A 22,061-nucleotide genomic window follows, 5' to 3' on the forward strand; every position below is an offset into this window, starting at 1 on the left:
CCTCTGCTAACAGCTCTGTCAGGCATGAAGGTTGTGTAAATGTGCTCTAAATTTCGGCTGCCTGTATGGGCACTTGCTCCATCCTGTTGGAACTAACTGTAAGTCTTTTCCTCCTCCGTTAATGTTGCCACGATTTCACGTCCAATCGTATCCACTCGTCCGGACCACTTATTTGCCCCAACCTAATTAAATTAAGTCTAATTTTTCCCGCAATATCTGTACGATATTACTATTTTGCTTTTTTTCGCAATGTGCACTTGTTATTTCATGATACACAAGTGATCAAACGTATATGGACACATACGTTTTTCATATTAGGTCCATTGTGCTGCCACCTAATGCCAGATACCCGATATCAGCGACCTCAGTAATCATTAGACATCTTGAGAGCAGGATGGGGCGCTTCGCGGAACTCACGGACTTCGAATGTGGTGATTGCGTGTCATTTGTGTCATACGTCTGTACGCGAGATTTTCACACTCCTAAACATCACTAGGTCCACTATTTCCGATGTGGTGGTGAAGTGGGAACGTGAAGGGACACGCACAGCCCAAAAGCGTACAGGCCGATCTAGTCTGTTGACTGACAGAGACCGCAGACAGTTGCAGAGAGTCGTAATGTGTAATAGGCAGACATCTATCCAGACCATCACACTTGAATTCCAAACTTCATCAGGATCCACTGCAAGTACTATTACAGTTAGGCGGGAAGTGAGAAAACTTGGATTTCATGGTCGAGCGGCTGCTCGTAAGCCACACATCACGCCGGTAAATGCCAAACGACGCCTCGCTTGGTGCAAGGAGCGTAAACATTGGACTATTGAACAGTGGAAAAACGTGTCGAGTGACGAATCACGGTACACAATATGGCGATCCGATGGCCGGGTGTAGCTATGGCGAATGCCCGGTGAACGTCATCTGCCAGCGTGTGTAACGCCAACAGTAAAATTCAGAGGCGGTGATGTTATAGTGAGGTCGTGTTTTCCATGGAAGTGGCTTGTACCCCTTGCTGTTTTGCGTGGCACTACCACAGCACAGGCCTATACCGATGTTTTATGCACCTTGTTTCCCACTGTTGAAGAGCAATTCGGGGATGGCGATTGTATGTTTCAACACGATCGAGCACCTGATCATGAAGCATGACCTCAGGTGGAGTGGTTATACGACATTAACGTATCTGTAATGGACTGGTCTGCACAGGGTCCTGTCCTGAATCCTATAGAACACACCTTTCGGATGTTTTGGACTGTCGACTACGAGCCAGGCCTCACCGACCGACATCGATGCCTCTCCTCAGTGCAGCACTCCATGAAGAATGGGCTGCTATTCCCAGGAAACCTTCCAGCACCTGACTGAACGTATACCTGTCATCAAGGGCCAACACCATACTGAATTCCAGCATTATCGACGGAGGGCGCCACGAACTTTTACGTCATTTTCAGTCACGTGTCCAGATACCTTTGATCACAGTGTATATTGAAAAACCGTACTAGCTAGTAGGATGCAGAAGCTTCAGCGGAGTACATACCGTTATGCAGTGACTTATTTTCAGAGAATATAAAGTTCTTATAATTTATAAAAAACAGCTACCAGCCACATGTATGGTTTAAAAAGGTTTATTATCTTCAGACCATGACCGGTTTCGGATTTTTCTTTACAAATCCATCTTCAGATGGCAGTTACAACCATTCTAAGTTGGACCTAGTTTTGTTTTTGTTATTCGTTTGCTGCACTGGGAAAGAAAAATATTTTTGTTGTCATATCGGTAATGGAATTTTTACAAAAGAATTACTTATTTTACAAAATCTAATTGCTCATGAGATAGTTTTTTGTTTTGAACTTAGTAAACGTGCAGGTTAGTGTACTTACGAGCTATGTAGCTCTGCCTGACGGAATATTAGTGCGTTTATGTTTTCGAACGCAAGCTTAATACACTTTTCAATATGCACTATGTGAGTGCTATTCCAGTCAATGGACGTCACTTTCAACCTCATCATCTTAATTACACACGCAGCACACACGAATAACGTTTACAAAACGTGGCCCAGCTTCATATTACAAACGAGAACAATATTTGCAAAGAGCTTACAGTCATAAGGATGTTAACTTACAGATGCTGTATAGTCGATATGGGTACAGTAAAATATCTCTTTGCTATTGTATGAAATTAATCTAAAACGGAATAAATAAAATTACATACAAATAAGATTACAAACATTATATGTAGTACAGAAATACTGTGTGTTACTAATTAGTTGTTACAATTTTAGGAGATAAATTCTAATATATGACATGATAAGCAATGCACATGTTTTCATTATGCGATGTTTCAATGACATATAAGCAGTTTTTGGGGGCCTGTATACTGAATGTCTTTAATGGAATATTAGGCTTAAGTTATTTTAAAAAAGTGAAAGCTTCTTCAAAGTTATTTAGGAAGGGGGTGTTAACTGACTGACTGTTCATTCAGAATGAGATCAGGGAACCTGTTTTTATGTGTATGAATCTCAATCTCCTCGAAGAGATTCAATGTGAAACCCATGTCTTTGAGGTGTAATATCTGCAGGTTGTTTTCTATATTCTCAACTGTATGATTGTTTTCTGCAAGATGGGTGGCAAAAGCTGATTTGCTTAGGTTTTTCAGACGTAGGGCATCAAGGTGTTCCTTGAATCTTGTTTCAAAAGCTCTACCTGTTTGGCCAATGTAGAATTTAGGACAATTGTTACACTTGAGTTTATAAATTCCAGATCTTTTATGGGGTATGCTATTGTGTGGGAGTGAGTGTATGACTCTTTGTTGGAGTTTGTTATTGGTAGAGAAACTGATTTTGACATTCTTCTTCTTGAATAGGTTGGAAATTTTGTATGAAAGTGGGCCTATATATGGTAGGGCTACATATTTTACTGATTTTTTGTCTTTCATAGTTATTGTGGCTGTTGCTTGTTGCAAAGACTTATTGCTAGCAATTTTTTCTTTTGTTTTTTGAGAGAGTGTGTCTATGATTGAAGCATCATAGCCATTATTTTGGGCAATTGATTTGATTATGCTGATTTCTTTGTGCTGTTCAGTGGGGGTGAGAGGGACTTTTAAATTCTACATTGGCCAAACAGGTAGAGCTTTTGAAACAAGATTCAAGGAACACCTTGATGCCCTACGTCTGAAAAACCTAAGCAAATCAGCTTTTGCCACCCATCTTGCAGAAAACAATCATACAGTTGATAATATAGAAAACAACCTGCAGATATTACACCTCAAAGACAAGGGTTTCACATTGAATCTCTTAGAGGAGATTGAGATTCATACACATAAAAACAGGTTCCCTGATCTCATTCTGAATGAACAGACAGTCAGTTAACACCCCCTTCCTAAATAACTTTGAAGAAGCTTTCACTTTTTTAAAATAACTTAAGCCTAATATTCCATTAAAGACATTCAGTATACAGGCCCCCAAAAACTGCTTATATGTCATTGAAACATCGCATAATGAAAACATGTGCATTGCTTATCATGTCATATATTAGAATTTATCTCCTAAAATTGTAACAACTAATTAGTAACACACAGTATTTCTGTACTACATATAATGTTTGTAATCTTATTTGTATGTAATTTTATTTATTCCGTTTTAGATTAATTTCATACAATAGCAAAGAGATATTTTACTGTACCCATATCGACTATACAGCATCTGTAAGTTAACATCCTTATGACTCTAAGCTCTTTGCAAATATTGTTCTCGTTTGTAATATGAAGCTGGGCCACATTTTGTAAACGTTATTCGTGTGTGCTGCGTGTGTAATTAAGATGATGAGGTTGAAAGTGACGTCCATTGACTGGAATAGCACTCACATAGTGCATATTGAAAAGTGTATTAAGCTTGCGTTCGAAAACATAAACGCACTAATATTCCGTCAGGCAGAGCTACATAGCTCGTAAGTACACTAACCTGCACGTTTACTAAGTTCAAAACAAAAAACTATCTCATGAGCAATTAGATTTTGTAAAATAAGTAATTCTTTTGTAAAAATTCCATTACCGATATGACAACAAAAATATTTTTCTTTCCCAGTGCAGCAAACGAATAACAAAAACAAAACTAGGTCCAACTTAGAATGGTTGTAACTGCCATCTGAAGATGGATTTGTAAAGAAAAATCCGAAACCGGTCATGGTCTGAAGATAATAAACCTTTTTAAACCATACATGTGGCTGGTAGCTGTTTTTTATAAATTATAAACCTTTAGTACAACAGCCACGTTTCTCAGCATTTTTAGTTTACCTAGAACAGTGGTGGCAATCCGTGACGCGAGTAAGGCCAGTGAAACCATTTCGTGCAACCTGCAGAGCTATCATCGTTATTTTGGTCACAACACGGTATGCAACTAGCAGAAATTTAATGTGTTTTTCATACGAGAAAATAACTACAGATCAATCAGAAACTGGCGTCGCTAGGTCCAACGCGATTATCTTGCTTCAGCGTTAACAGTTACTCGCGGTTATACTGTTGATCACAGCGCAGCGCAAGACTATGTTTTTCTTTTTGTCCTGTCCAGCAAGTCCGGTTCTAGCTTTTAACGACGGTTGTCATGGTGCACATAGCATTCGACGCATAAGAATCTACAGAAGCGTATATTCTTTGGGAGCAGGGTATCTAGGTCCTCCAGTTACTGTGCAGTCGTCGGAAACGCTTGGTAATCGCCTTTATTGGTTATGCATCTGGCATAGTGATAAAACCCGCCAATAGTGGTTGCACTGTTCCCAGTCAGACTTCACGGCTGTATCGCTGTGCACCTGCCTAATATGGTTATGCGAACTATTATTCAAAACTAGCGAACACCCCCTCACCCATTTCCAATGCTTCGCAATTGCGTAGCACGTGTCCTGATCTCCTCTTTCCTCTCCCTGTGTCCCTCCTCCTCCCTGTCTCTCTCCACCTCCTCCCTCACCCTATCTTTGACCATCTCCTCGTCCCCCTCTCTCTGACCTCGGGTCTCTTTTATTGTTATCGCCAAAGATACACTGGGAGTTTAAATCGCTTAAAATGACTGGCTAAATCGGTTGGGATCACTAGTATACGGGATATGAGAGACCTCTACCTTTCCTCACTACCATTTTCGTTCAATCGATTATTAAGCATCTTAAAATTATTTACATCAGTCTCCATGGCATCGTTCATACGGGCTGATGTAAATAATTTTATACCTGATGACAATCTGTCAATCGGAAGATTCTAATCGTTCTATTTGACTAAACTTCTCGTTCTGTCATTTGATTGTCGGCAACGGCTTTTTTGTCACCAGTCCTCCAACTGATTAGAAGCGGCCCGCCACGAATTATTCTCCCGTGCCAACTTCATAGCACTGTACCACCTCCACCATTTGTTTGTGTACTCCAGCGTCTTACTCTACATTTTTTACCCTCCACGGCCCAGGTTGTCGCAATAAAAGGTAGCCCGCCTCCCCTTTGAACTGCAATATTTCTGCTTTCAAACAGAGTAAATAGCTACAAAAATGGACAGTTTTCTGCAATAATAGCGTTCTTCTGTCAGCATTTCAGTGTATTTCATGAGTGAAGTTACACGTTTCTCTTTGTAGTCTGCAAAACAATATTCTCGATCGAAGAAAGAATTGGAATTGTGGAAGCGTATATGAAAACAGGTTCGATTAAGGAAACTCGCGAAACTTTCTGGGTCAAGTATTGGATAGAGGACTACCAGCAAAGAGAGAAATACTGTGTTTGTATAAAAATTGGCGCACCTACGTATCTGTGCAAAATGTAAAGCGACAAAGACTTCCTTCAGTTCGCAAACCAAAAGTTACTGCAGACATTCGTCGAATACTTAATCGGTGTCCAAAGAAATCCGCTCGTAAATTGGCCCAACATGCGCTTGTAAGTAGGAGTTGCCAGCGGTTATTGTAAAGTCTTAATTTTGAAGCCATTTCGCGTGACGGTTGTGCAGCGATTACCGCAGGATGACTGTCAGAAATGCGCAGATTACTTCGCTTTTTAATAACATTAACGACAGTTTGTTAAACCCATTCCATTACATCATGATTGATGAAGTAAGGTTTCATCTTTCCGGTCACGTGAATTCACAGAACACGAGGTACTGGGCAAAGAGAACCGTAACACTGTATCAACGGCCGCCCCATGAAGAGAAAATCTGCTTTTGGTGCGGTGGACAGGAACGCGCACTATTGGACAGATATTTTTTGACACTACCCTCAATACGGTTGGTTACATGGAAATTTTTAATACAATTCTTTGGTCAACTCACAACAATAGTGCTTCTTCCAGCGACATAGGGCAACATACCACACGTCTAAGGTATCCCTGGAACGAACCCATGACGTCTTCACTTAGGAACGAACTGTCGGCAAAAATTTATGACCACCACGTTCGGCGGCCGGATCTAACACAACATGTTATTTTTTCTTGTGGGGACACTTCAAGAGCAAAGTCTACGAAACAAATCCACACATAATACAGGAACTTAAAGACAACATCAGCCGTGATGTTGCCGCCATCGATATTCGAACTTTACGACGGGTGTATATGCTTAAACGTGCGGAGCTGTGTACCCATGTTGCAGGTGGGAACTTCCAATATCTTCTGTAAATGTAAATTTCACTGTAAATAAATTGCAAGTCCATTTCAGTTCTTCGTTTCTGTAATTTCACTGCGTTACCTTTATACTTACACGGGCTACTTTTATCTGCAGCAACCTGTACTTAGACAAATGGGTGCATGTAGTAACAGTACTTAGTTGCTACTTCAAATGTGCTTTATCATATTGAAAAGTGAAAAATCTGTCAATTGCAACTGAATATTATACCAAACACGTTTCGCCTTTTCTACTAAGCATTTTCAGTTGTCTGCAGTATAAAGAAAATTATTTAATTATACACAGCTCGATAGGATATCTGTATGATTCTTGGCAGTTCTTTTAAATTATCTATTTACAAGTATATGGCTTTGGTCTTTTTAGACTTATATTCATTTTTATTTCCTTTTCATGTAACCATGCGTTTAGATGTACATAGTACAGATTTCCAATTGGTAAGTCACATTCAGGCATTTCACTGTATATAACCAATACAGATCTTCGTGAACTATGGACCTTGCCACGGTGGGGTTGCTTGTGTCCCTCAACGATACTGATAGCAGTGCCGTAGGTGCAGCCACTACGGAGGGCTGTCTATAGAGAGGGCACAATAACACGTTGCACGGGCAACACACTCAGTGATCTGGTCTTTTAACATTAGCTAACATGGCCTTGCTGTACAGGTACTGCGAACGGATGAAAGCCAAGGAAAAGCACAGTCGTGATTTTTTCCCCGAGGGGCATGCAACTCTAATTTATGGCTTAAAGATGATGGCATCCTCTTTGGTGAAATATTCCTGAGGTAAAACAGTCCCCTATTCGACAGAGACTATTCAGCAAGTGTCACAATCAGCAAAACTAGACTGACATTCTGTGGATCGGAATGTGCAATGCTGGTTCCATTAATCGGGTAACTACGTGGGCGTGCTGAAAAGTAACTCCTCCGAATTAATGAAAAAACTTTTATATAGCTTTTTTAAATGAGAAAAACGTTGTTAGCATTCTACAGCTTTAATCGTCTTGTTTATACGTGTGTATATTTGCAGTCCTCTGCCACTAGAGGGATCCGAATTGTAGCGTGTAACACGGCGTTGTGTAACGCAACTAGATCGGTGTATGAGGAACAGCGTGCTGTAAACGAGTTGTGCACTGGAAGAGTTCGTCCACGTATGGGGCACCCTCTCCTTCAGAGTGAAAATGCCAGACGACACACGAGCGCTGCTGCATCTGCAACAACCCGTCGCCTTGGGCTCACTGTGATCGATCATCCTCCATACATTCCCGATTTGGACCCATCCGATATTCATCCGTTTCCAAAACTTAAAGAACATGTTCGATAACTTCACTTTGATAATCATGAAGCGTTACAAGTAAATATGAGGTTGTGGCTCCGTCAACAAAGTCAAACATTCTACAGTGATGGTATTAAGAAACTCGTCTCCCGTTGAGAGGAATGTGTTCGTCGCTAGTGAGGCTACGTCGAGAAAGAAATACCAAGACATGAATAATAAAGATATAGAATATTAATAACGTTTGTTTTATTTAAAAAACAGGTTTCACATAAAAAATTTGAGGCATTATTTTCCGGAAAGCCTGGTAGATTTGAGAATTTAAAAAATGAAGTACATAGGCTGGATTCAAATGTAGTGGGATTTAGTGAACTGTGGTGACAGAAAGTACAGGATTTTTGGTGGAGATAGTATAGCGGTATCAATGCTGCTATGAACAGCATAATATACACATTATCATAGCCACGATGGACACAAAGCCAACTACCACAACAGTGAAAGTTTGTGCCACGTACCTCCACAGATGGAGAGGTCCAGAGGATGCAGGATGAAATAAATATACTATTTCATAAAGAATACTATTTCAGATAATGAAGGGAGGTGAAAATTTAATTCTGATGGATGACTGGAATTCGGTAGTAGGAAGAGGGAAACAAGGAAAAATAACAGGAGAAAACAGACTGGGGAGTGGGAGAAATTTAAGAGGAAGTCGGCTGGTAGAATTTTGCACAAAGCAGGCAACCCCGCCTAAAGGGTTGCCTGATCTTAGGTGCTATAGCAACAGCGTGGCACCACTCAACTGAATGGGTGTCAGTCTTTGAATGTACGTTCTTCACGTGCTCATCAAAGAGCTTGGGTGGCATCGAGGGTGTTGCCGAACTGGGGGGGGGGGGGTCCCAGGAGAACAAACAGCTGTTTGAAGCGTCGCCCAGAACGTGGGTGACGTCGCAGAGCGCCACACCTCTGCACCATTACAGAGAAAGGTTGTACGCAACTTTGGACCAAATTTCGAACTTTTACATCGCAATGGTAGACAATTATGGGGTTTCAAAAAGGTGATCGTTTAAATGTGTTGCGCAGTGGCGAAGAGAGAGGCTTTTGAAATGTGGTACTACAGAAGAATTTTGAAAATTACCTGGGCTGATCGAATAATAAATGAGTGGGTACTGAATCCGATTCAGGAAAAAGAAATTTAAGGCACAACATTAAAATAACGGATTGATTGTCAGTACACAACCTGAGGCATCAGGCAATTGCCAACTTCGTAATGGAAGGAAGGGTGATTGGGAATAAAAACAGTAGAAGGAGACTAATGGACGACTATAGTACGCAGGTTGGAATGAATGAAGGGATGACGAGGTCTGCACAGCATGAAGAGCGGCATATTTGCAAACAGTTGTGTAGTATATATGAGCTATCACTAATCATCTCGTTTCAAAAAAGGAATAATTCAATAATTGTGTGTATATTATATACAGGGGATGGAAAAAAAATAATAGAAAACCAAAATAACATAACGTAGATGTTCGTATTCAAAGCGGCTTCCATTCGACTCCAGCTGGATAAAAAAGGTCCCGTATATTCTGAGGCATCAAGGGATCACCAATTTAGCATTGGAGGGCAGCGTGGAGGGTAAAAATCGTAGAGGGAGACCAAGAGATGAATACACTAAGCAGATTCAGAAGGATGTAGGTTGCAGTAAGTACTGGGAGATGAAGAAGCTTGCACAGGATAGAGTAGCATGGAGAGCTGCATCAAACCACTCTCAGGACTGAAGACCATAACAACAACAACAACAACAACAACAACAACAACAACAATGGTTGTCAAGAGACTCTTCCTCCAAATAGGTAATGATTTTGGGGGTGGAGGTGGGGGTGGATAGTGATCACGCACTCTTTTCTCGAAAGCAGACCACAAAGGCTCAACAAGTTTGAATCTGATGACGTGGCTGCCAAGAGAGAAGCGACAATTCATCCTCGTGCTCACAAAATCAGTCCTGGACGATGCGAACTGTGATAAGGGACCTATCACCTTTGAATGAAGTTTTACCATTGGGGAACAAACATTGCACCATGGCATGGAGGTGATCAGCCGAAATAGTCACATAAAATTTGGCAGTGATACGGCCTTTGAGAGTAACTATAGAATCCACGGAATACAACGATACGGCTGTCCAGCTCATTACCGAACCCGCCCCAAGTTTCACACTTCGGGACGTAGAACTCTGCCAGAAGTTGAGAACAATGTGAAAGAACACTCATCCTTCCAAATGGCATTCTTCCATTGCTCCATAGTCCAGGTTTTACGACTTCGACACAACGTTTTCCCGATATAGGATTTCTATCACTGATGAGAGGTTTTGGAATTCCTGCTCGCCCAGCAATGCCCTACGCACGGAGCTCCCTTCGTGTTTGTTGGATGCTGATGGATTCACAAGTGCGACATTGAATTTTGCAGTGACCTTTGCAGCTGCGTCCCCCTATTTTCGTCATTATCTTCTTCAATGAATGTTCATTACGATTATTCACCACACACTTTCGTCCGCGTTGTGACCTAGCGGATGATGTTTTTCCGCTTTCCCTGTACGTTGCCTCCTGCAACTTCAAACACTTGGACTATCTTAGATACAGAAGCACCCACCATATGAGCACCAGCAATTTGCCCACATTAGACGTCATTTGGCTCTGACACAATGCGCCATACAGAACACATTTCTGACCGACACTCAACGTATTGAGGGTATTGCACATGTGCCGCTCGCAGTCAAATACACAACTGGCCATTAAAATTGCTACACCACGAAAAAGACGTGCTACAGACGCGAAATTTAACTGACAGCAAGAAGATGCTGTGATATGCAAATGATTAGCTTTTCAGAGCATTCACACAAGGTTGGCGCCGGTGGCGACACATACAACGTGCTGACACGAGGAAAGTTTCCAACCGATTTCTCATACATAAACAGCAGTTGACCGGCGTTGCCTAGTGGAACGTCGTAGTGATGCCTTGTGTAAGGAGGAGAAATGCTTACTATCACGCTTCAGACTTTGATAAAGGTCGGATTGTAGCTTATCGCGATTGCGGTTTATCGTATCGCGACATTTCTGCTCGTGTTGGTCGAGATCCAGTGACTGTTAGCAGAATATGGAAACGGTGGGTTCAGGAGGGTAATACGGAACGCCGTGCTCGATCCCAACGGCCTCGTATCACAAGCAGTCGAGATGACAGGCATCTTATCCGCATGGCTGTAACGGATCGTGCAGCCACGTCTCGATCCCTGAGTCAACAAACAACAAACATCTGCACGAACAGTTCGACGACGTTTGCAGCAGCATGGACTATCAGCTATGAGACCATGGCTGCCGTTACCCTTGACGCTGCATCACAGACAGGAGCGCCTGCGATGGTATACTCAACAAAGAATCTGCGTGCACGAATGGCAAAACCATTTTTTCGGGTGAATCCCGGTTTTGTTTACAGTATCAAGATGGTCGCATCCGTGTTTGGCGACATCGCGGTGAACGCACATTGGAAGCGTGTATTCGTCATCGCCATTCTGGCCTATCACCCGGCGTGATGGTATGGGGTGCATTGGTTACACGTCTCGGTCACCTCTTTCACATTGACGGCACTTTGAACAGTGGACGTTACATTTCAGATTTGTTCCCACCCGTGGCTCTACCCTTCATTCGATCCCTGGGAAACCCTACATTTCAGCAGTATAATGCACGACCGCATGTTGCAGGTCCTGTACGGGCCTTTCTGGATACGGGAAATGTTCGACTGCTGCCCTGGCCAGCACATTCTCCAGATTTCTCACCAATTGAAAACGTCTGGTCAATGGTGGCAGATTAACTGGCTAGTCACACAATACGCCAGTCACTGCTTTTTATGAACTGTGGTAACGTGTTGAAGCTGCATGGGCAGCTGTACCTGTACACGCCAACAGGTGTATCAAGTCCGGTGTTACGGCCAGGAGTGGTTGTTCTGGGTACTGATTTCTAAGGATCTATGCACCCAAATTGCGTGGAAATCTAATCACATGTCATTTCTAGTATAATATATTAGTCCAATGAATACCCGTTCATCATCTTCATTTTTCTTGGTCTAGCATTTTTAATGGCCAGTAGTGTACAAGAGCGCAACCTGCAGGCTTGGCGAGCATCTGCATTTATGTTCAAGCATGCAATTCTCGCGTAGTGTCCACAACACTTGTCTATTTAGAGTAGGCGAAACATGTTGGGTCGACATAAAAAAAAAGCTGCAAAAGACGCAGTATCTCTTACTTATGAGATAAACACAAGTGTACAAAATTTTCCATCAATTTCAGTTACCATGACATTCCCATCCCGAGCCCTTACCCTAGCGGTGCTATGTGTGTACCACTACAGTATTTATTACAATTTTGGGTTATATTACACCAGGAATTCCTAATGTCTCACCGTCATACCCATCGCCCGACAACACACACACACACACACACACACACACACACACACACACAGACAGACAGAGAGAGAGAGAGAGAGAGAGAGAGAGGAGGAGGGCTCCATTATTTGTAGTGTTTGTCAAAAACAAAACTTATTTTTTAGAAGCGTATCTTCTGCAGAGTACTTGCACATAAATCTGATTTGTATTTGCACGGCCCTGACTGCACACACACTGCTACACAAAGTACATAACACACGCATCTCTTCCAGGAAGCGGCCCGGAAAGAACATCGTGTGCAGAAGTCTTTCCGCAACGAGCACAGGTTATGATCACAAGAAGAGTGTTTACACTGGCGGCCGCCGTATAACGCGAGCGCACAACATCGATCGTGTCCTCTATCATAGCTCCGCACGCATGAATAAGTCTTTCAAAGATTACTCACGGCTGAGGCGCCGTGCATTCACTTCATTATCGGGGAAACAATGTGTTGTGGACGTTGATGTATGGCGAGCGGAGGAGAAAACGATTTTCGAGGCAATAGGAACATTCCAGACTAGCCAGAGAAACGGATCGGAAAGAATCATATGCCTTCCGCACGTGTAAGACAGCCATCTGTATTCGTCTGCCACAAATCACGCTCCACCCTCGTGCATGTACAGCTTCAATAAGCAGCTCTCGGCTAGCCTCTCTGGATAGCATAGGCAGACGTACTTACAACCGACGATTATACGAATGTTATGACATATTACACTATGTCAGTTACTATTACTTTCCTTTACTGTAAGTCCAGGTTCCGTATAGAAAGATTAACCCCTCCCCCTTCTCTTGCAAGATGAAATGTTTTGGCACACAATCCCCGCAATTTCTGTATGCAAGGCTATTTTCCTAAGCAACTGCAGCGTGTGCCATTTGAGCACCCAATCCTCCTTTTAAGCTATAATCTGTATTTTATTTATTTTCGTTATCGTATTTCATTGCCTGGCCGTGGCGGGATGGCAGCAGTTAGTTTCTGCTCTTCAACCCTATATATATATATATATATATATATATATATATATATTCAAAACGGAAGCTGTAAAAGAAGATTATATACGTATATTAAGCAAGAGATTTTGAGGAGGAGGAGGAGGTTATTAGTGTAACGCCCCGTCGACAACGAGGTCATTAGACACGGAGCAAAAGCTCGTATTAGGTAAGGTATTAATAGGAAAGCAGCCGTGCCCTTTTGAAGAAAACATTTCGGCATTTGCCTTACGTAATTTGGGGAAACCACGGAAACCTAAATCAGGATGGCCGGACGCTGGTTTGAACCGTCGTCCTCCCGAGTGCTAGTCCAGGGTACTGACCACAGCGCTACCGTGCCCGCTATGTGACAGACTGCGATAGTACTGGAAATGGTGGTGTGAAGTTTGCGTTGAAGGACCAGGATTTTGCTGCGACTGGGACGGGGTTGGGCGCAGTACGAATGCAGACGCCGCACGAGGATGAGATCAAACAAACGAACCTATGAGGGAGAGTGAAACTGGAGTGGTTGTAGGAGGATGTGGCGGTGGTATCCAGATGAAATATGCTGAGGGCAGGGCGTAGGGAGTTGCTCAAGCGCAGTAAGGATGATTAGTTTAATCTGTCTTGTTAATATTGATGTCGAGAAAACTTATAGGGTCATACTCCACAAGTTTGGGAACATGAATGTAACATCAGAGATTTAGTGTACTTTGATACGTCTCGAGGAGGAGGAGATTAGTGTTTAACGTCCTGTCGACAACGAGGTCATTACAGACAGCTCAGGTTAGGGAAGAAGGGGGAAGGAAATCGGCCGTGCCCTTTCAAAGGAACAATCCCAGAATTTGCCTGAAGCGGTTTAGGGAAATCACGGAAAACCTATACAGAATGCCGGACCCGGATTTGAACCGTCGTTCTCCCTAATGCGAGTCCAGTGTACTAACCATTCCGCCATCTCGCTCGGTAATACATTTCAAGTTTGAAATCTTGACAGAGTGGAGAAAATGACACAAAGAAAAAAAGAGAAACTAGTTTGTTAAAAAATGCTTGTGCCGCACAGTGTCGGTGAAAAATCAAGTTTTATTCTTCGCTAATTGGAGGAAAAACTTTTTTTCGTGTGTTGTTGAATCGAGTGCTAACTGTGGAAATAAAGAGTATAAAAATTACACACAAAAATTTGTAGTTATTAGAGGATGTATATACAAAGATACACGTTACTTGAGACAAATGTTAGAGGTGTAGAGTTTCCTTCTCTTACGTATTGTTCACAGTTGCTTTTGCTGCTTCGTATGTAACACGTTGACACAGGAATCTCATTTACAATACAATCACATCTTATCGCTACGAGGAATAGGTTTTCATTACTTCTAGCAGTGTCCGCGTCCCTGGAAAACTGTTACGTTATTAGTATTTATGTTATGTTACGTTTACACGGAAGTTTCTGATGATTCAGGATATTAACGGCTGATTACATTCTAACGGAGTTTATGTGGAGGCACGACCCAGCATTTGAGCAAAAATGGCTCTGAACACTATGGGACTTAACTTCTGAGGTCATCAGTCCCCTAGAACTTAGAACTACTTAAACCTAACTAACCTAAGGACATCACACACATCCATGCCCGAGGCAGGATTCGAACCTGCGATCGTAGCGGTCGCGAGATTTCAGACTCTAGCGCCTAGAACCGCTCGGCCACTCCGGCCGGCAGAATTTGAGCAAGAAGCAGCCTCTATGAATAACGATTTCCGGCGAGGAGGTTACTAAATCATGTATTAATTGTCATCTTTGTGGAACAGGACCCCTTAGACACACCGATGGGAGACTGGTAGCCCTCGTAGTGTGAGAAGCTTTTTGTTTGAGGAACCTGTGCTGCAGAGAAATGATGACAATCGCAGCACCAGCACACAAAACATGGCCAAGAATCTAAAATCAGTGCTGCACGAGACGCCCATTTAAGTATCGGAAGATTTATCAGCTGATGACTTTCTCAGGTCGTGGAATTCTGCCATTGATATCTACTAAACACTGTAAACATGCCAAACTTCCGGACGTGTGTTCCGTTTACTAGAATGCTGATCAGGAAACAATTACCGCACTTTGCCGTTGGTGTCAGAACATTTAGATGTTTTCCCCAATTGTTTGTTTCTTTTTTGCAACCCCATTCCTGTGGATTTCTTTTATTGTTTGTGTGGGCGAGGGGGGGGGGGGGGGAGAGCAAATGAGAAATGAAGTGTTTGGTGTACGAGACACCGACAGACAATCTAAAAGAGGCGAGTATCCGTTTTATGGTAGCTGTAGCCATAATTTGTGAAACACCTGATTGTTTCGAGCGTGTAAAACAATAATTAGCACGCAGATGCAGGTTATGCATTCATGTAAACCGACAATATTTTTAGCAATATATCTAAAACAATATTTATCATACCTCACTTTGAACATCGCTAGTGTCAAAATCTTCGTGGACCCGTAGTGGGGGAATGGTGCGCTTCTGACATTCTTGTCGCATAAACAATTATTTCTGTTTATGTCCTCTAAACAATCTAAAATTTTGTATACGTACATTTTTTATACTCTATACATATTACAAATTCTTGAGGGGATAATGATTCAATAAAATGCCTTTAAAGTGCCGGATTAGGATACTGTAGTGTTTTCCTCTTGTTTAAGCTCATAACAGTTCAGTAATAAGACATTATGCCTCGTCTGGTACTAGCAGGTATTGCATTCTACGCCCAATATTTCAATGGCTATGTTTATGATAGGTCTTGCGAAACAGAAAGGACTTCACTTGCACAGGGTGGTTATACGAGGGTTCGAACTTTAGTAGTGGCAACTATATATTCACAGCTCGTACAAAATAGATGCGTGTTTCAAAGTTTTACTGACCTTCAAAGTAGTCACCAGCATTGTGTATAGCCCGTTCTCAGCGATGTGGAAGTCGTAGGATACTCTTAGCAGTGCCAGTTGTGTTGACAGTTCGAGCGGCGCTGTCTATTGCCCGACGAATTTGTAGCAGTTCTGAAGTGAATGCCGTGAGGTGTTTCCTTAAGTTTAGAAACCGCGTTTAAGTCACGACGGCTTAAGTCAGGGCAGTGCAGTAGGTGTTATAGCGCACTTAGCAGCCACATCAGTCAAACAAAGCAGTAACAGCTTGCACTGTACGTGCTTGAGCATTGTCCTGCAAAATGGTCAGATCCTGCAGTAAGTGTCATCACTTCTGTCTGTATGCTGTTCATTTTTGGAACACAACCTACGACCAGCTTACAGACAGAAGTGATGACACTTTCTTCAGAATCTGACCATTTTGCAGGACAATGCTCAAGCACGTACAGTGCAAGCTGTTACTGCTCTGTTTGATGTGGCTGCTAAGTGCTATAACATCTACTGCACTCCCCTGACTTAAGCCCTCGTGAATTCAACTCTATTTCTAAACTGAAGGAAAGACTTCACGGCAGTCACTTCAAAACTGCTACAAATTCGTCGGGCAATAGACTGCGCCACTCGAACTGCAACACAACTGGCACTGCTAGGAGTATCCTAAGACTTCCACATCGTTGACAACGGGTTATACACAATACTTTGAATGTCCGTAAAACTCTGAAACACACATTCTTTTTACGAGCTGTAAATACATAGTTTCCACTATTAAAGTTCCAACCCTCGTATAACTTTAGCTAATTCAGGTGGGCCGCGTGATCGTGAGACAACGAAACTTTGAAACATTTGTACGGACATGCTTAAGAGAAATAACTAGTAAACCACTGAAAGAAACATTCTTTTATGTATATACGCAGACTGAAGCAATGAAAGAAAATTTGTACCAAGGACGGAATTCGAACCCGTGTTTCCTTGTCACTAGGCAGGTGCACTCATCACTACGCCACTCTAGCACGCCTCTCCACAATTGCACGGACTACCCTAGCACGCCTCCCTCCTCAATCCAAATTACCATTCATGTCTCAGCCCACTTGATAATCCTCCTAAACTCTAACAGCACTGCAGAGGCTCTCCATCTGTGTTGGAATAGCACATCAGTACTGAACGAAACGGAGGAGCCTGCCTGAAACTCAGACATAGGCGCCTTAATCAATACATGGTGCCAGAGGCTTTTTCAAGTCCCAAACATCTATGGCATACATATGCATACTGAAGCGACGAATGTTTCGTTCGGTGCTAAAGTGCCAGTACAGTTGGGGAGTGTCTGCAATGATGTTCGAGTGCAGGAGGAATACCGCTTGAATGGGAATTTGGATTGAGGACGGAGGCGTGCTGGGTTAGTCCTTGTAAATGTGCAAAGCCCTGTGCCAGAAAGACGTACTGTTTAGTGCATCAGCCTAGTGAGCAGGAGATACAGGTTCGAATGCCGGTATTTGTACAAATTTTCATTTGTCGCTTCAGTCTGCATATGTGAATCATAGATGTTTGAGACTTGATAAGGTCTCTGAAGCCGCATATAGTTTATTTTGAAACATATTTTGATTTCCACATGAGATTGTAACATTTCTTAATTGTGTGCCACGTTTACGTTCGAGGTTACAAACGCTGCTCAATGTGACGACGATCTGCATCCACGGCAGCCTGGAACTGCACTACGGATACCATTTCACAATTGTTCGCAGCACTTTTCGAACGGTATACCATGGAATGTTCAGCTGTCGTCACACAGCTCGTGCATTGCTTGAAGATTGTACATTGCGTCCAGCATTCTCAACCATAGCAACAGCAACTTCGTCCAGAATTTGACAGAGCAGTTAGCCTCTCCCAGTAGCAATTCCCAAATCGCTAGTTACTTCGAACTACCAAATCCTGTCCTTCAACCCCAATGCGGAAAGAAGACCTTTCCTCGTCGATATTCGCGAAGAGTAGCAGCACTATTGCTGTTATTTTAATGAAACAGCTTTACGAGCAAAGCCCTGCTCATCATGTCCAGACCAGTGTCAACTGACAGCAACTGTGATGCACACAGGAGTTTTATTTCAACCCTGCGTCGCCATACCAGTACCGACGACTAACCCAAGTCATGACACTAACAGAACTAACAATGCAAACCCTGCGGCGGACTGTCTGAATGTCATCCCTATACAGATGGGTACCCATACCGAAGTTTTCCGTATACACTAGCTCAAGTAGCGAAAGTATAATTATAACCGCTCGGTAGACTTAACCTTCAGTATCAGAAAAATGCACCAGCTTTCTCAGAAGTACGCATACGATGCGCCTCTGAAATATTTTACTAAAATACTGACAATTAGCGGAGATGACATATGAAAAAAAAATGGCTACAAAAGTTGAATTCACGTAAAATACAACGCTTTCATCATAGCGTCATCTTCTGCCTATCTAAATTTTGTGTTTGGAGTTTTGTTGGTGACAGTCGTGCGGTGATTAAATTCGTGGAGTGTTGTAGGAGTAAGAACAGATTATAAAAAAAACATACAGAGATTACGACTCAAGTTACTCAACATGCTAACACGCGTTACTGCGCTCCTATAACACAGAAAACTAGATACAAGTAATCAGAAACATCACCACAGAAGAGCCCGTTGGTACAAATCAAAAATATTACTTTTGAGGATAATTATAGAAATAAAAATGTACTGAAAGAGAAAATAACATAGAATCTGTGACTGTACTAGCTGCAATACAGTGCAGAACACAAACACACCACCACCACCACCACCACCACCACCACCACCACCACCACCTACATTTTTACACTTACCACGCCAATCAGCGCGTCTCAACTAGTGAAAAGAAATAAAACCCTTTGAACTTAATGTGTTGATTGTCGTTGCACATTACGTAACACAATGATGAAGTACTGTGTTTCTTTTGTGGAAGATGTCGGCTGCAACGTGCGAACTGGAATGCTCGGTCAGTATTGGAAACGTACGGCTTTGTACTATCATCGTTAAGTACCACCAGCAACTGTTTTAAAGTCCACAATGTTCCAAAACGTGTATAAATACTAAAATATAAAATTAAACACAAGAAGCTATCAACTGCAACATCGTACTTTTAAGCCACATACTACGCTTTTGAGGATGACAGCAAATTAACGTACACCGCAGGCGAGAGACGAAAACAATTGAAACTAGCAAATGATTACTCACAGGAGAAATATGGCAGACGCCGCGTTTAAGTCACATCCTTTCCACATGTGGCGGTGCATAATCACATCATTAGCCAGATTACCGCTATGTCATTATTTGCTTTTGGGTATCATTAAAGAGCCGTTTTTCCGTAGCACATATACCTTTCGGTCTTTTTGAGATAGGTATTTCACAGCGGCTGATATGTAACTCAAGCTAGGCTGCGTAAATCTGACAACAGGTGCAAAGTTTACCACGTGTTAAAGGTAAAAGTATTATATGTGCCGTTTCACGAAAAACACCATTCAATTTACTTTAAATCTCACCACAATGTATTCTGTCATCATATAATTGTGTATGATTTTGAAGCGGGGGGTTGGGGGAGGGGCCACGAGTAAAGAGGTTGTGTGGAGGAAAGCCAAGGCCAGGCGTTCCACACGAGCTCCCGGCATCGCTATATTTCCTGAAACTGAAGTTGGAGAATTTTTTATAAGCTCACATCTCTCTCCCGGCTTGTCAGTCTAGGACATCGAAAGGGGGTAACATTCAGCTGGGTGGTCTTTGAAGCAGCAGCAAAGACCTATAGCGTAAAATTAACTAATACAGAATTACTTAAAAACCAGCGCATATGTGCCTGTCTGCATTCTTGTTGCAAAGCACTGCCGTGAGCTATGCCTTAAAAATATTATGAAAGGAGAAATACTTTTGGCAAGGCAAAGACTGTTTCATATTTTCAAAGGTTCGTTTTATACATTACACCAACGTTTCTATTGGCATATGTGATTTTTGTAAGTTAACTTTCATTACTGCCTCATGTCTTTTTCCGCTATAAAAACACGTAACTGCGCTCTTGCACAAAAATACTTTCAGTTTTGTGTCAACGTATCTAATCCCAGTGACAGCTTACACAATGAAGAGCTGGACTGAATACTAATGCAAGCACAGCTTTTATTTCATATCATTACTACGTCTCCATACAGCGTTTCTGAACAAAAGTCGCCAGTAACAGCATCCCACAATAACCAATATCAGAACAACTGCTTACCTAACAAGTGAAACCGGATGTTATGTCGTGCTTTACACTGACCAAACAGTTTCACTGCTGTTCTGAGACTGTGGTCTGAACGCGATGCAGATGACAAACAGTGTATGAGCTTCATCGGAGAAACGCGAAGCGCGGAGGGCGCAGTTCTCACAATGCACTGCCCCTGCGCTCCTCTCGAGTACACCTGAACTGCCGCTTGTGACGCAAGCACGCGGCGCTATTTCCGTCTGAACTAAACCGGACATCTCCGAGCTGACGCTGACTAAGATCGAGACTGAAGGATACACAATATACAAACGTCAGTGTCACCAGTGCCGCGCCTGCTTCGTTTCCCAGCCAGACCGTTCACAGAACACTGCAAAAGGTTAGTACGTAATTCTCAGATTCCGTAGTTCGCGGAAATTTGGTTGCATACTAGAGCAAATTTCTTTGCTTCGTTACGAAGTTTGTTTACGATTAGGACGAGGCGCCTTGCTGGCTACAACTGAAGATTCTGTCCACCGTAAGTCTGAAAGCTTTTCAGCAAAGAAAATGGTACAGGCATGCGTATTCAAATACAGAGATATGTAAACAGGCAGAAAACGGTGCTGCGGTCGGCAACGCTTTAAGACAACAAGTATCTGGTGCAGTTGTTGGATCGGTAACTGCTACTACAATGGCAGGTTATCAAGATTTAAGTGAGTTTGAACGTAGTGTTATAGTCGTTGGTGCACGAGCGATGGGACACAGCATCTCCGAGGTAGCAATGAAGTGGGGATTTTCCCGTACGACCATTTCACGAGTGTACCGTGAATATCAGGAATCCGGTAAAACATCAAATCTCCGACATCGCTGCGGCAGGAAAAAGATCCTGCAAGAACGGGAGCAACGACGACTGAAGAGAATCTTTCAGCGTGACGGAAGTGCAACTCTTCAGCAAATTGCTGCAGATTTCAGTGCCGGGCCATCAACAAGTGTCAGCGTGCGTGCGAACCATTCAACGAAACATCATCGATATCGGTTTTCGGAGCCGAAGGCTCACTCGTGTGCCCTTGATGACTACACGACACAAATCTTTACGCCTCGCCTGGGCCACTCAACACCGACATTGGACTGTTGATGACTGGAAACATGTTGCCTAGTCGGAAGGGGCTGGTTTCAAATTGTATCGAGCGGATGGACGTGTACGGGTATGGAGACAACCTCATGAATCCATGGACCCTGTATGTCGATAGGGGACTGTTCAAGCTGGTGGAGGCTCTGTAATGATGTGGGGCGTGTACAGTTGGGGTTATATGGGACCCTTGATACGTGTAGATACGACAGACAGGTAACACGTACGTAAGCACCCTGTCTGATGGCCTGCATCCATTCATGTCCATGGTGCATTCCGACGTAGTTGTACAATTCCAGCTGGACAATGCGACATCACACGTCCAGATTTGCTACAGAGTGGCCCCAGGAACAGTCTTCTGAGTTTAAACACTTCCGCTGGCCACCAAACTCCTCAGACATTAACATTATTGAGCATACCTGGGATGCCTTGCAACGTGCTGTTCAGTAGTTATCTCCACCCCGTACTAATACTGCTTAACTCCACTGCTTTTATTAGCGCA

At 42.7% G+C, this 22,061-nt stretch overlaps 1 protein-coding gene across 2 annotated transcripts in view; it reads right to left on the bottom strand.

The window, feature by feature from the left end:
* LOC126236099 (uncharacterized) overlaps positions 1-22,061 on the bottom strand; it is a 363,570-nt gene that overhangs the window by 171,447 nt on the left and 170,062 nt on the right. The window contains exon 1 of one of the 2 annotated variants that reach the window (XM_049945168.1): positions 20,467-20,604. The exons of the other annotated variant lie outside the window; for it this stretch is intronic. Coding sequence (XP_049801125.1) covers positions 20,467-20,581 — 115 coding nt within the window. The 5' untranslated portion in view covers positions 20,582-20,604. Of the gene's footprint in view, positions 1-20,466; positions 20,605-22,061 lie in introns of those variants that run through there. 2 annotated transcript variants of the gene reach the window in all.

Source organism: Schistocerca nitens, chromosome 2 (genome assembly GCF_023898315.1).
Source record: "Schistocerca nitens isolate TAMUIC-IGC-003100 chromosome 2, iqSchNite1.1, whole genome shotgun sequence".
Taxonomy (NCBI): Eukaryota; Metazoa; Arthropoda; class Insecta; order Orthoptera; family Acrididae; genus Schistocerca; species Schistocerca nitens.